Here is a 14,272-nt window from a genome sequence, read left to right as displayed (position 1 = left end):
ATTAACCTCTCGTCAGGAAAGCTACTCAAGTGTCTATTTATTGATACATAAAGACTGACTATAGGGGCTATCGGAATACAACATTTTTAAAGATGGGAAAATACAAAAAGACCCCCAAGACATGCTACCTGGGATGAAAGATGAATACTTAGTTTAGTTCTAAATATTATCACAAACAATCTCATTCTTCTAGCAGCTATGCACTTATTCGTTCTAGTTTTGGAAACAAGGTAATCCATGGGAAACTTTTCTGTAAGTATAATGAGTATTCCATCTCAAATTATATTAGTTGAGATAGACCCTGTGAAATTAAGCCATTCCTTAGTCATCAGAGTGCCTTCAGTAAATGAAGTAGAAGCCTATCCCAGAATGAACTCCTCAAATAATAATGAGAATTATCTGACTAGTTCTTTATGATTTCAAAATACGGCATCGATATGATATATTAATGTATTGTATCTTAGCCCAGTACCTGCCATCAAGTTATTGGCCTGTAAATGGTAGCTGCTATTATTACCGGTAATTACTACATGGCAGACATGAAGACAATACTATCCTCCTGTCTTCAAGGAACTCAAGAGTCTCACAGGAACGAAAACTTTAGCAGCTAACCTTGTGGCCCATAGGAGGCGCACATGTACAATCACAAAGGCAGTGTGCTACAGGAGCCAGAAGGGATGCCCAGCCCCGCCCAGCAGGCTTTGGCAGGAGGGAGGTGCATGGAGGGAGTGAGGCTTGATTTTCAGAAGTAAGTACCTCTAGAAGAACTAATCAGCCTCAGTCACAGAAGGAACGTGGGTCCTAGGCAGGGGTGCAGGAAGCATGGCAGAATAGGATGCAAAGGCACGTACCTTACAGCTAAATCCCTCTGTGAGGAAGTCAGTTCTTCATCCTTCCGAAACATCCCTGAGAAACAAAAATAGGTACTCTTCTTACCAATTAAGATTTCTCCCCAAAATGGCATTTTTGCCCATGCACACTTTCATTACTTTCCTCATTTGAAATTCATGCTATTATATTCCCAACTTTGATATAATGACTGTTCTTTTCCTTCTCATGGCAACACAGCTTCGATCATGTGAAAAGTCTCTATAAAATAACACATGGTTGGGTATCTAACTCCACTCTAAGGGGAGTTATAATTAAATAATTCCCAAATGCTGGCACTTTTTAAATTATAATGTTATTATCCTTAATTCTAAATGCTATGACTTTTCAAAAACGGGCATTACAATTTTTCTATTATTGGATGACTTAAATGACTACACATGAGTACTATAAACTAGAAGCTCAACATAAAGCAGGGAGCAATTTCCTTACTCCTCCACGACTCCAACACATGAAAACCAAACTCAAATACATCATCTTCTTTCATCTATTTACCTTTCTCTTCAAAGAGGAGGATATATTATTTAAGATTACACATCAACTTACTAGATCCATATGCTTTAAAAATATATACCTCAAATCCAATTTAAAGACCAAAGGGGAATGAAATTAAAAAGCAAATAGCAACATTAATATTAATAAATTAATATAAGTAAAGTAGTAACATTCCCCCAAAGAACCAAAGCTAAAGCAATTAAAAAACAGTGAAATAAATAGACAAACCTAAAAACATGAAAAGACAAATCGTAGAAGAAATACATGTAGCCAACTAACATGAAATGTTAATTTCACGATTAATAACGTTATCATTATAAATCATTAAATGTACATTAAAAGAGCAAGATGCCATTTTCACCTATTATAAGTATGCAGAAATTTGAAAGGGCTCTTACTCATATAATATAATCTAAATTATGTAAAACACACATTTTATGTATTTTATATGTATATAAAACAAAGATGAGAAGAAAATAATTACCGCCTTAAAATGCCTCAGGAACTATTCTATGCACTGAGGAAAGAGCAGAGGAAAAACAAACTCCCTGGTTTTACAGCACTTATATTCTAGTACGGAGACAGAAGATAAACAAATAAATGAGGTACCAAGAGGAACTCACATCATCTTTCTGTAAACCAGTATAGCAAACACTTTAGAAACCTTTCTACCCTTTATTCCTAAAACTCTAGCCCTAAGGAAATAACTGAGGGTGCGATTCAAAATTTATGACAAGGATCATCACAACTTTATACATAATAGTTGAAAAAAAAGTAACAGCCTATATATGCAACAATTGGGGAAAGGGAATATATTACATATTCCACTTTTGACAATTATGTAAAAAGAAAACTATACCTCATAAGATGATAAAGGAAATATTAATAAAAAAGAAGGGGCCGGGCACAGAGTGGCTCATACCTGTAATACCAGTACTTCGGGAGGCCAAGGTGGGTGGATCACCTGAGGTCAGGAGTTTGAGACTAGCCTGGCCAACATGGTAAAACCTTGTCTTTACTAAAGAAAAAAAAAAATTAGTTGGGTGTGGCAGCAGGCGCCTATAATCCCAACTACTCAGGAGGCTGAAGCAGGAGAATCACTTGAATCTGGGAAGTGGAGGTTTCAGTGAGCTAAGACTCTGCCTCAAAAAAAAAAAAAAAAAAAAAAGAAAGAAAGAAAAAAAAAAAGTCTGGCTCTGAGAAATGTCTGGGAAGGGACACGGAAGATTATTTTTCTTCATATTTCCAATTTGTATTTTTCAAATTTTCCTCAATGATCACATACCTACTTTTTATAAGCAGGAGGAAAAAAAACACTTAAAAAAAAGATGATAGAAGAAGAGAAAACGGTAAAACATTATCAGGATTTAAACCCCCAAAAAGGATAATTCCTACTTGTGACAATTCTACTTTCTTCCCCCATATCAGATATATGCTGTCCACCCTTTCCTTAAAAAAAAAAAAGCCCTCTTTAGAAATGAGGATAAGTATTCAATTTTTAAAAACTTCTTATCCTTTTTCCCTCATGCTTTTACCAGGCAAGTGACATGTTAACAGCCTTCTTTGTGATTTCAAGCTTTGCCATACATAAACTGTGTTGTTATGTTTAGTCAGCATGTCCAAGTGTTTGGCATAGGGTGGGCCTCTACACCAGTTCAGTCTGCCATGTTACTCAAAGAAGCAATTACTGCTTTCGAAGTGTAAACTAGCCAAGAAAAGTGGACGCAGAGCTTAAAGGACAGAGTTTCATAGAACAAACTTGTGTCAAAAGTCTACATGCACAACAAGCCCAGCCTCCCTTCTCAGTTCACAACTTGGGAACTTGCCAAAAGAATCACCAAAAACCAATTAAAGACAAGATACCATTTTTTAAAGCTAGAAGTCTAACCAAGTACAAGTGAGGCGGTCCAGCAAACAATGGGGTATGAGAAGACGTCTGAGCCTCGGTGCGACACCACGTTGCAGGTGGAGACGGAAAGCCTGCCACTGCTGCTGTGTCTAACAGCTGACACGGGTGGTCCAGTGATTCTACTGTGCTGCTTAGTTCCCCTGAGCACACGATTTTTTCACTGAATTAATGGAATGGCATATCTTCCACTGTTTAGTACTTATGTATGAATAGGTATAAGAAAATGATTGCTTATCATTTTCATGTATATTCAGAGTCAGGAATCATGGTGATGCCAAACAACTACTGATTATCTACATGGGTGGCTGAGATAGTGGTACCTTTGGTTTCTGATGGTTCAGTGTACACACATTTTGTTTTATGCACAAAATTATTAAAAATAATGTATAAATTACCTTCAGTCTATGTGTATAAGGTATATATAAAACATCAATTAATCGTGTTTAGACTTGGGTCCCAAGATATCTCATTATATGTATGCAAATATTCCAAAATCTGAATAAATCCAAAATCAGAAACACTTCTGTTCTCAAGCATTTCATATAAGAGATATTCAACCTGTACAAGCATTCCTTTAGGTTGAAGTATTTCTACCGTGAGGTGACATCAATGACGCCGCCAGCAAGACAACCAGCTACACTATCCCTACAGGCCACAATATAAGCCAGACTTCATGAGCAAACATGCCAGCAGGTTATTTTAGTCATTCATCCTCAGCCCTCAGCAATCTCATATACACAATTCAAAGCCAGAAGGGTAAGTAGGCTCTATTATATGAGGGGGATGAAATATCTTAAAAACCATGCCTACAAATACCCAAGGATAAAATAACACCTGCTTCCTGAAGATACAAATATGAATGATGACAGTGGATTGATAGTTGAGAAACAGACACAGTTGTAGGTAATTTATTTGGTTTCATCTAGGAGTGGTCCAGAACCAGGCTGTGCAGAAACAAAGTAACACAGTTCTGAGACTGCTATCCTTAGAAAGGCCTGCTTATAAGGTGTGCCCATGGCTGCTGTGCGAGAACTTGGCTGGTTCACAGTCCCCTACACCAATAGGAAATGTCCCCTATGCCTAGCCTATTTGTGCTAAAGATGTGGTTTATTCTGAACACCTGCTCTCCTTCTAGGAGCCTGGAATTTTGGTGTGTGCTAGGGGGCCTATGTGACCAGCCCCCAATAAAAGCTTTGGGTGCTGAGAGTCTAAAGAGCTTGCCTGATAGACACTTCACAGGTGTTGTCACAATTTGTTGCTGGGGGAATTAAGTACGTTCTCTGTGACTCCCTTGGGAGAGGACTTCTGGAAACTTGTGCCTGGTTTCTTCCAGACTTCATGACAGGCACCTTTGTACTTTACTGACTTTGCTTGGAATCTTTTCGCTGTAATAAATGTTAGTCATGAATTCAACCACATGCTAAGTCCTGTGAATCACCAAACTGGGAGCGGTCTTGGGGTCCCCTGATACACAGATAATAAGGCCCTTCTCTGAAAGACTAGCTGATAAAATATGGGTTAGACAGGGTTCAATCTATCCCCTGGGAATAAAGGGGTGGGTGGTATGGGGTGTGGAAGACCTGCAGCAGACTGTCTCGGAGGATGTCTGAAGCAAACTGGAAGAGGAACCCAGTTTGAAAAGTTAAAGTGTATGAACTCCTCTAACACTGCTAAGACTAATCAAAATCTAAACTGTTCTAAAGAGATAATTACCATTAAATCCATTTAAAAGAACAGGTCACAAAATGAGGTTTGTTGTTCTTCTGAGTTGAATATATATTGTCATCAGATACTTCCAGACCTATAGACAAAATTATATCTCTGATCCACAACTTCCCTATATTCTCTTTCCAGTGTCACAGGAGTAATCTGTTACTAGCATACTACAGAAGTTTCAGCACCTGAAGGTAACTGTAGGCTTTTACCTATAGTGTTTCCTAGTATAAGTTTTATAACTACAGTCTAGTATCAGAGTCTGGTGAGTTTCACCCACTTCATTGATCAGGATGCAAGAACTACAAGACACTGTGCATAAATTATAATCCACAAAAAAACCCTCCAAGCTGAATCATACTGTTAATTGACAAAGGAGAAAACTGAAGCAGTAAGAAGCTGAACTGGAATCTGAGCGTATGTTTGCCTATCCATCAAAACCCACACTCTAGCCACATCCTCATGTTCCCTCCTGTATGCAGAATTTTCCCTCAGTGGTGTTTCTTTCTCTGAAGGGCAGAAAGAGAGTTGCTGTTTAACCTGCAGACTTGATTAAACAAGTAGCAGAGATTTTTTAATCTACCTCCTTCCCTCCACCACCCCCCCAAAAAAACTAAGCGCTAATTTTTCTTGTTAGTAGCCAGAGGGAAGAAGAGGAAAAATTCTCTCTCTCTCTCTCTCTCTCTCTCGCTCGCTCTTCACAGTACTGTCAAGGCTGGTCCTCTGACAATAAGAGGGAAAACCTGCGCGGGGAGTGGGTGCAGGATGGGTGGAGACACAGTGGGGCTCAAACTCATCTCCAAAGCTCCCCAGGCTACATACAAATGACCGTTCTAACAGGGATGCTTGGCTTTTTCAGTCTTTGAAGGAATCAGAACCCAAATCTCATGACTCGGAGTCCTGTTAGGGCAGGACTAGATGTCCACTCACTGAAGACAGAAATTATTCATAATAAAAATACATGGAAACATGTAATTATGAATGCGTGTATATAAAGGAGAAGAGGTGGGGAAAACACATGAATTATAATAAAAATTTAACGAAGAGCTGAAGCAGGAAATAATAAAACTTGATCTAGACCAAACGTCTCTTTCCTTTATATGTCAAATTATCACTACTGTGGGCCCCATGACTAAATCACACTATTCTACTTTCTGTCACTGCACCGAATTAAAAATGAAGATAAAACACTGAAGGAAAGTAAGCATTTTTCATAACCCTAAGCACAGTTAAGTATATTTCCCTATCTTACCTCCCTCCATTTCCTTATTCTAATAGCAAAAAGTTATGGTAATATCTCAAGCAAAATATTATTGGAATTAAATTTTTTCAGCGATAAAAATTAATTTCAGAATTCTTACCATCATGAATTTCGCAAGCCAAACTAGTGATCTTCTGAGTAATGATCATCATTGGGCTGTGACAAGATAAAAAAAATTAGTGTTTTAAAAGAAGAAAGTTAAAACAATACTTATGACATATGAGTTAAGAGTTTGTTCTGCTTTTATCACTACAAAGCCTGAAATTTTTAACATAAAAAAGACCTCTAAGGGATTTCAGCAATAACTCAGGAGTTATGTATTTGAGGACAGCATAGGAGATGGGGATCTGGGCTTTCTCCAAGGCTTCAAAAAACAAAAAAGAAAAGAAAAAGGCTCCACCCCTAAAAGAAATCTCTGGTGACCCAGTGATCTAACCTGGCCTCCTCATCTCACACATTAGAAAACAAGGCCCGGAGATTTTGAGAAGTGCGCAGGCATGAGATGTGGCCCCAGTCTCCTGCTTTCGGCTCAGTACTTTCTTCAACAAATCATGGACAGACTCTCAACTCCCTATTCTAAAAACTAGGCACCCAGGGCTTACGGACTCTACACACAGCCATCTAAGGAACCAAAATCATGATGTATTTGTAAGGAAAAATGACTTTAAAATCATTTTAAAAATGGCATTATTCTCCCATACTTTATAGTCATTATAATTGAATGAGTAACTTGGAAAGGAAAAAAATATATCCACATAAGAAAACCACTAGGATGCATCTTATCCTTTAAGGATTACATTAGCTTACAGACAGTGTTAAAAAACAGTTAAGGCTGGGCGTGGTGGCTCATGCCTATAATCCCAGCACTTTGGGAGGCTGAGGTGGGAGAATTGCTTGAACCCAGCAGTCTGAGACCACCCTGGTCAACAGAGCAAGACCCCATCTCTATAAAAATAAATAAATAAAAAAATAAAACCACCAGGAAGGCTTTTATCCTTTAACTATTACATTAGCTTACAGACTGTATTGAAGAACAATTGACAAGAAGTTATTTAACTTTTTGAAACAATAATATAATAAAACCAGGAAATTGTGTTTTGACCCAAGGTAGACTGTGCTCTATACATGCAGAGGAGAACATGTTTCAGAGAACCTGAGGACACTGTGGCGCACACAGCATCACCCCATGCACCGCCAACGAAAGGGGCCAGGAGGGGAGGGGGCTCCAGGCTCCAGGCTTAGACCCCTGGGGGTCTAGTTCTGACCTGCTCTCTTCCAGCAGCCCACACCGCTCAGTGCAGAAACTCAAACTGCTGCCTCTGGCAAACAGAGGTGTCTTTCTCACAACATCAGCAAACGGCAGCAAGGGTTTGCTTTAAACATTCCTACCACTGGAACTTTGATTCACAGACCTGGGCCCTTGAGAAACTACAGCTCATTCTCCTCAACTAACAGGAAGGTCTTATCAATGACAAATGTTCTTAAACTGGAAGTACTTAAGGGAGGAGATTTCTCTCAGGTTCCCTTAAAAGTCAGTTCTTACATTTACATACTCACTTCTCAGGGAATCATGCTTCGACCAACCTAAATCCCCCAGGTGGCTTGGAACACCCGATTGCTATTTCTGCTTTGCAAGATACCCAGGAGGGGGCCTTGCCCAGCCTGGAGGCCGCAAGGATGAGAAGCAGTGTGTGCCCGGGAGGTCACGTGGGCACCACAGACAGAAGTGGAGCCGGGGGAGAGATGTCCTGGGATGCACCAGGCACTCGTGCAAACCAAGTGGTGAGCAGAGAGCAGCCTGAAAGAGAAGGGGGGCTGCCCCGAGTGGCTTGGGTGGCCGGGCATGTGGGAGACCTTGGGTTTTCTGTCAGGAGGGACAATGAACGCAGGCGCCTCCGTCTCCACTTCATGTCCGTCCTCACAGACGTCCTCACAAGGGCTTTATCGTTTTCAAGTCCTTGAAAATGATAAAAATGCCCTATAATTTCCATTTCCCTGGGGGAGAGAATCATTTTTCTCATTCTGCCTAATTCTTTTCATAGTTTAGCTCACTGGTGAGTTACAACATTCTCTTCAGTTCTAAATTCTAATTTCCATGTCACCTTAAAACATAGTAACAACTGATAAAACAACTATTACATTTATTTTGTCAATTCAGTGACACAGTAAGCTGTCAGGTATATACAGACAAGATGTTAACAAAAATGTAAATAAGTGCTCTGAGTGTCCTTCTTGTGCCCACTTGGGCCCCTGAACCCACATGCAACTTTTACTGTTGGACAGGTGACGTATGGCTGGGAGGACAGATAAGGTGTGGCTGGGAGGATGGGTGACGTGTACCTGAGAGGATGGGTGACGTGTGGCTGGGAGGACAGGTGACGTGTAGCTGTACTGCTGATTCCAAGAATCATGCCCTAACAGAGCGGGAAGGAAGGCAGGAAACAGACCTGAATACTCCAGCCTCTCTCCAAATGCTACTCCCTCCACCCAGACTACTCTTCCTGGAACCGTTTCACAAGGATAAGTTATTCCTCCCTCTTCACGAATCAGCTGAAGAATCACTTCGCACACGAAGCCCACCGGACAACTCGACCTCAAGCAGCTTCCCTCTGCCCACAAAAACACACACACATGCACGCAAATACCCTTCATTTCATCTTAGTCCTTGGTTGTTTCCTTCAAGGTGTTTTAACATTCATAGTGGTTTTCTTTATTAAATCTCAGTGGTTGTTTTAAAATCTCTCCCTTGTTTAGAAAGTCCATGAGGCAAGGAACCTAACAGTCCTGTTCGCCACTGAATCTCCAGCATGTAGCACAGTGTCTGGCACAAAATATGTGCTAAATAAATTTTTAAAAAAATTTCTTCAAGGTCTTCCTCTGTCACCCAGGCTGGAGTGCAGAGGTGCAATCTCGGCTGACTGAAGCCTCGATCTTCTGGGCTCAAGCGATCCTCCCACCTCAGCCTCCCAAGCAGCTGACACTACAGGCACGTGCCACCACACATGGGTAATTTTTAAATTTTTTGTAGACATGGGGTTTTGCCATGTTTCCCAGGCTGGTCTCAAACTCCTGGGCTCAAGCAATCCACCCGTCTCAGCCTCTCAAAGTACTGAAATTACAGGTGTGAGCCACCATGCCTGGCCAATAAATATATTTAAAATATAAAATAAACTGAATCTAAGTGTCCAGTCAAGATCTATTACTCCTTCTGTAGGTTAATTATACTCTCTCCCATTTGTTCTTTCTTATCTGTGCTTGAAAGCATTTATTATATATTGTAATGATTCGTTTATTTTCCTATTACTACAAAACACCCATGAGCTACTTAACAGGAACACTGCTTTAATTATTTCTGTGCCTTCAGTACCTGGCACCTAATACACTGTCAGTGTGCTGACAGGTTTATAGAAATGCCTCATCAAGTTTTGGTTTCATTTCCTGATGGTCATTAGCTCCATACATTCCCTTTGTTTTAAGAGGATGGCAGTCCCAATGCCTCTGGTCCAACCCGTCAGCCGGGGTGTAGCACATGGAGAAACAGAAAGACAGAAGACAAAATTATCATAGGGAACTATGCAGGAGTATGTTGTGGATGAAAATAAGAAAGGATTATAGGAAAAGTTCAGTAAGGGATGAGCAGATTAAAGAGAGCTCAGAAATGCAAACTGGAGGCCAAAACAGACAGATGAGTCCAATGCAGCAGGTACATGGCTGGGAGACAAGAAAGACTGATGGGAAAGGGCACACCTCACCCTTCCGCAGCAGGAACGACTGTGCAGGAAGCATTTACAAATGAAAACAGTGCAATGGTGCACAGGGCGTAACCGCAGTGGGCTTTCTTAACAGCATATTTTGTTCATAAATATCTGTTTCAGGACAACTAGGGTGATTCACACAACTATTTCACTTACATCTTTACTGACACTTTAACTATTAAATATCTGTTGACTTTGTATTAATGGAGCCTCAGTATCCAACCACTTCCTGGGCCCTAGGAAAGTCTGGGATACCTCGACATGAATTGGAAAGAACCTCCTGTTTCCCTAGTATGGAAACTGGAACCTGGAGAAGGTAGGGGAAGCAGAAGGCTTTGGAACTTCCAGAGTGAGGTCAGGGCCTCAGGATGGAGCTTCCCTTTCCTTCTATAGGACAACATCAGTATATTTAAGTGGCATTACTGAAATTTCCTTCCAATGATCCTCTGCTAAGAATGTGGGAAAATATGAAATGTAACTGTTCATAGTAATACTTCAACTGATGTAACAGTTTCAGCTAATATTAAAAAATTCAGCTGAGGTAAAAACTCTAGACTTCCTGAAATAAAACAAAGGATGAAAAAGTTAAAAAATATATTCACACATTTTTTTTCTCTACAAAGAACAAGAATAGTAGGATTTGGTTCTATTACACAGTAAAACTCAAATGTAGTTACACATTACAAGAGAATGAATGCTAAAAATGAACAATTACTTTCATGATTGTTCCATTATCTCTGGGAGACCACTAAGCTTAAGAGAAGTCTATATATTAATGCTACAAATCAACTAAAAGCATCCACTAGGTAACAGCTTGCCACCAGGACATGTGTTACCCAGCAACAGAGGCAAACTGTTAACTGTTCACCTCAGTTATCCTAAGTGTACAAGTACCCTGGCATCCAAACAAAATCCACTGACACCAAGTAACCCCACTTACCTAACACCAAATGAATACAAAGTGAGAGGTAATGGAAAAGGCCATTCGTCTTAGTCATCCATTCATTCATTTTCTTACAGCTTCATTCAGAAAAAACAAGTAATTAATGAGCGCCTACGATTTACCAAGTACTGTTCTATGTGCCAAAGACACAGTGTGAACAAGACAGGCCAAGTCCTCGCTGTTACGAAATTTATACTGCACTGGAGAGAGACAGATTATAAACAAATAAACAGGTAAAGATACAGTGTGTCAGATGCTGCAAGCCCTGGGCAGTGAAATGAAGCAGAGTAAGGGGCCTAAGGAATACAGAACAAAGGTGGGAACTGGCCTCACCCAGAAGATGACAGTGAAATAGAGGACAAGCTCTGTGGAGGCCTGGGGTAAAAATGTTCTAGGAAGAGAGAAAAGTAAGTTCAACAGCCCCAGGAAGAAGTGTGACTGGCATGTTTGAGGATCAGTACAGAGGCCAATGTGACGAGCAAGGAGGACAGGAACAGAAGCTAAAGATGGCAAGCAGGATGCTGCATCCGGCAGGCTCTGCAGAGTGAGGACAGAGGCTTGAATCTGAATGAGACACGAAACTACTGGAGGATTTTAGGCAAAAGAGTGACTTGGTTTTAAAAGAATATATTCTGACTCTAGGTTGAAAAAAGACTGTGGGGGCACCAGAGGCAGGGGGAGGGGTCAGGGGGAGGAGGCAGGGGAGGTGGGCAGGGGAAGACGGTGGCTCAGACTAAGGTAACAGCACAGGAGGTCTGAAGTCACCTCTAGATCTATTCTGAAGGGAAAGTCAACGGGATTTGATAATGCATCCAATGCAGGGTTTCACACCTGGCACCACCAAGGTTTTTGACCAGGATGACTAACTAGGAGGAGAAAACTGACTGAGAAGGGAACTCAGGACTGCAGCTTTAGGCACACTTGGCACAAGAGGCCCTAGACAGCAGAGTGCATAGGCAGCTGGACACACGGGTCAGAACACTTAATCCTGACCCCACTTCACATCAGTTGTGGAAGACAAGGAAGTTATTTAACTTTTCTCAAAATGGTTATCTATAAAACACGGATAATAATGCCACTGTGTGGATTAAATTTAATAGTATCTGAGACACAGCAGATGTTTAATAGGAGCTGGGTCCTTTCTCTCATTCACACCTTTGCATAGTAACTGCCAGAACTGCCATGAAGCCAATGGTGCTGAAGAGACATAATAATCAAAAGGGAAGTGCTGTTTCTGGAGAAGCTCTCTCTTGAGAACAGGAAATGAAAAATGAAAGGTATGTGAATAACTACATAACAAAGTATCCACTGCCCAGTGAGCTATTTGAAGATCTGCACAGAGACAGCTGAGGGAACGCATTTCAAACAAGAGTCATTTAGTCTGGGCCTTTAAGACTGTGGAGGTTTGGACATGTAGATATGGCTGGAAGGGTGTCCCAAGGACAGACATTGGGATGAGCAACAGAACTAAAACGGAAAGAACAGGTGAGAGGGCACACACCAAGGGGGCCCTGCAGGTCCGTCACCAGCTTCTCAGCCTCAGGAAAACACTGAATTTTTTTTTTTTTTAATACTCTTAAGTTCTGGGATCCATGTGCAGATCATGCAGGTTTGTGATATAGGTATACACGTGCCATGGTGGTTTGCTGCACCCATCAACCCCTCATCTACATTAGGTATTTCTCCTAATGCTATCCCTCCCCTAACCCCCACCCCACAACAGGCCCCAATATGTGATGTTCCCCTCCCTGTGTCCAAATGTTCTCGTTGTTCAACTTCCACTTATGAGTGAGAACAACACTGCATGTTTCTGATGAATCTTGTGCCACACCGCTTGGTGAACACACGTATGTTCAGGGAGAAAGGCTTGGTTGGGTAGGGTGGGGAACAGACAAAGCAAACCATAAATGGATCCATCTCTGTTTACTCCTGGTAACTTGAATTACATTAGTGGCAGCCAAACGGAATGTTTCCTGTAATCAGACGTAGGTCAAGGGGCTGGGAGACACTCCCACAGAAAGGGCCAGGATAAAGGCCCACTACTCGCAGGCAGTCTAATGATTCACATCAACCCTATTTGCAACACAGTTGCTGGGCGCCATGTAGGGGGAAGATAATGAAGGGCCAAGGGGGGCCTTCCATGACTCATTTCAGAACACAGAAACACATCTACGATTAGACTCTGAGCGTGAATAATGCTTTCTAAAAAGGACTGATGGACATGACAAGCACACCTGTGGCTATCAGATCACATGCTCTATCACTTCTTCTTATACCTGAAAAAAATGCTGCCTACAAAAGTACCCAGCTCAGCCTTCAAGAACCTATCAAAACGCACAACGCATGCTTAATAAACCTTAGTGAAGGAGCACACACGACTGAGCAGTAATAAACATTTACCAAGCCTCTGATACAGTTCAGTAAGCTCTAAGATATACTCTTGACGTGAATGAAAAATTATTTCACATACATTATTTTTTTGGTGGGTGCACGAAAAGCAACTCTTTCAGTACCACAGAAACAACATATTCTTTTGCCAAAAAATCTGTTCTTGCTTCCATCTACAATCTATTATCTATACGTGGGACAAGGATTCACCTTTCTCTTCTCTTTCCAAACATCCCAATACCATTTACTGAAGAGTAGAGCCTGGCTTTCCCCACAGATTTCTGATCCCACCACTGCTGTTCTGTATTTTTATTTCTTAGATCCATGAGTCTCTTTCTCGGTCCTTCATCCTGGTTTCCTTGGTTTGTCTATTCCTGTCAGTCCAGAATATTTTAATGACTCCTGCTTTACAGACAGTAGTATGTCTTTATATCAACTTCACTACACTCAAGCATTTATTCTTCTAGAGAAAATTTTCAATTTATTTATCTAATTTCCCTCAAAACTCCAATTTTACCTGCATTACACCAACAGATTAACTTGGGGGAATCAGTATTTTTTTTCCTTTTTTATTTTTTTGAGACAGCTCTGTCGCCCAGGCTGGAGTGCAATGGTTTAATCTCAGCTCACTGCATCCTCCACCTCCTGGATTCCAGTGATTCTCATGCCTGTCTCCCAAGAAGCTGCGATTACAGTTGTGCACCACCATGCCTGGCTAATTTTTCTATTTTTAGTAGAGATGAGTTTTGCCATATTGGTCAGGCTGCTCTCAAATTCCTGGCCTCAAGTGATCCACTCGCCTCAGTTTCCCAAAGTGCTAAGATTGCAGGCATGAGCCCCCACGCCCAGCCCCATTCGTATCTTTATAATACTGAGGGTTGTTTTCTTTTTTTCTTTTCTTTTCTTTTTTTTTTTTTTTT

General features: G+C 41.0%; 1 protein-coding gene across 1 annotated transcript in view; it reads right to left on the bottom strand.

The window, feature by feature from the left end:
* MBOAT2 (membrane bound O-acyltransferase domain containing 2) overlaps nucleotides 1-14,272 on the bottom strand; it is a 110,364-nt gene that overhangs the window by 29,457 nt on the left and 66,635 nt on the right. Inside the window, exons 4-5 of the mRNA XM_011965327.1 lie at nucleotides 6,367-6,422; nucleotides 852-906 (exon numbers count right to left, since the gene is read on the bottom strand). Of these exons, the coding sequence (XP_011820717.1) occupies nucleotides 852-906; nucleotides 6,367-6,422 (111 nt within the window). The remainder of the gene's footprint in view (nucleotides 1-851; nucleotides 907-6,366; nucleotides 6,423-14,272) is intronic.

This window comes from Mandrillus leucophaeus, unplaced genomic scaffold (genome assembly GCF_000951045.1).
Source record: "Mandrillus leucophaeus isolate KB7577 unplaced genomic scaffold, Mleu.le_1.0 Scaffold72, whole genome shotgun sequence".
NCBI classification, from domain to species: domain Eukaryota; kingdom Metazoa; phylum Chordata; class Mammalia; order Primates; family Cercopithecidae; genus Mandrillus; species Mandrillus leucophaeus.
This window is presented reverse-complemented; position numbering and strand designations above follow the sequence as displayed.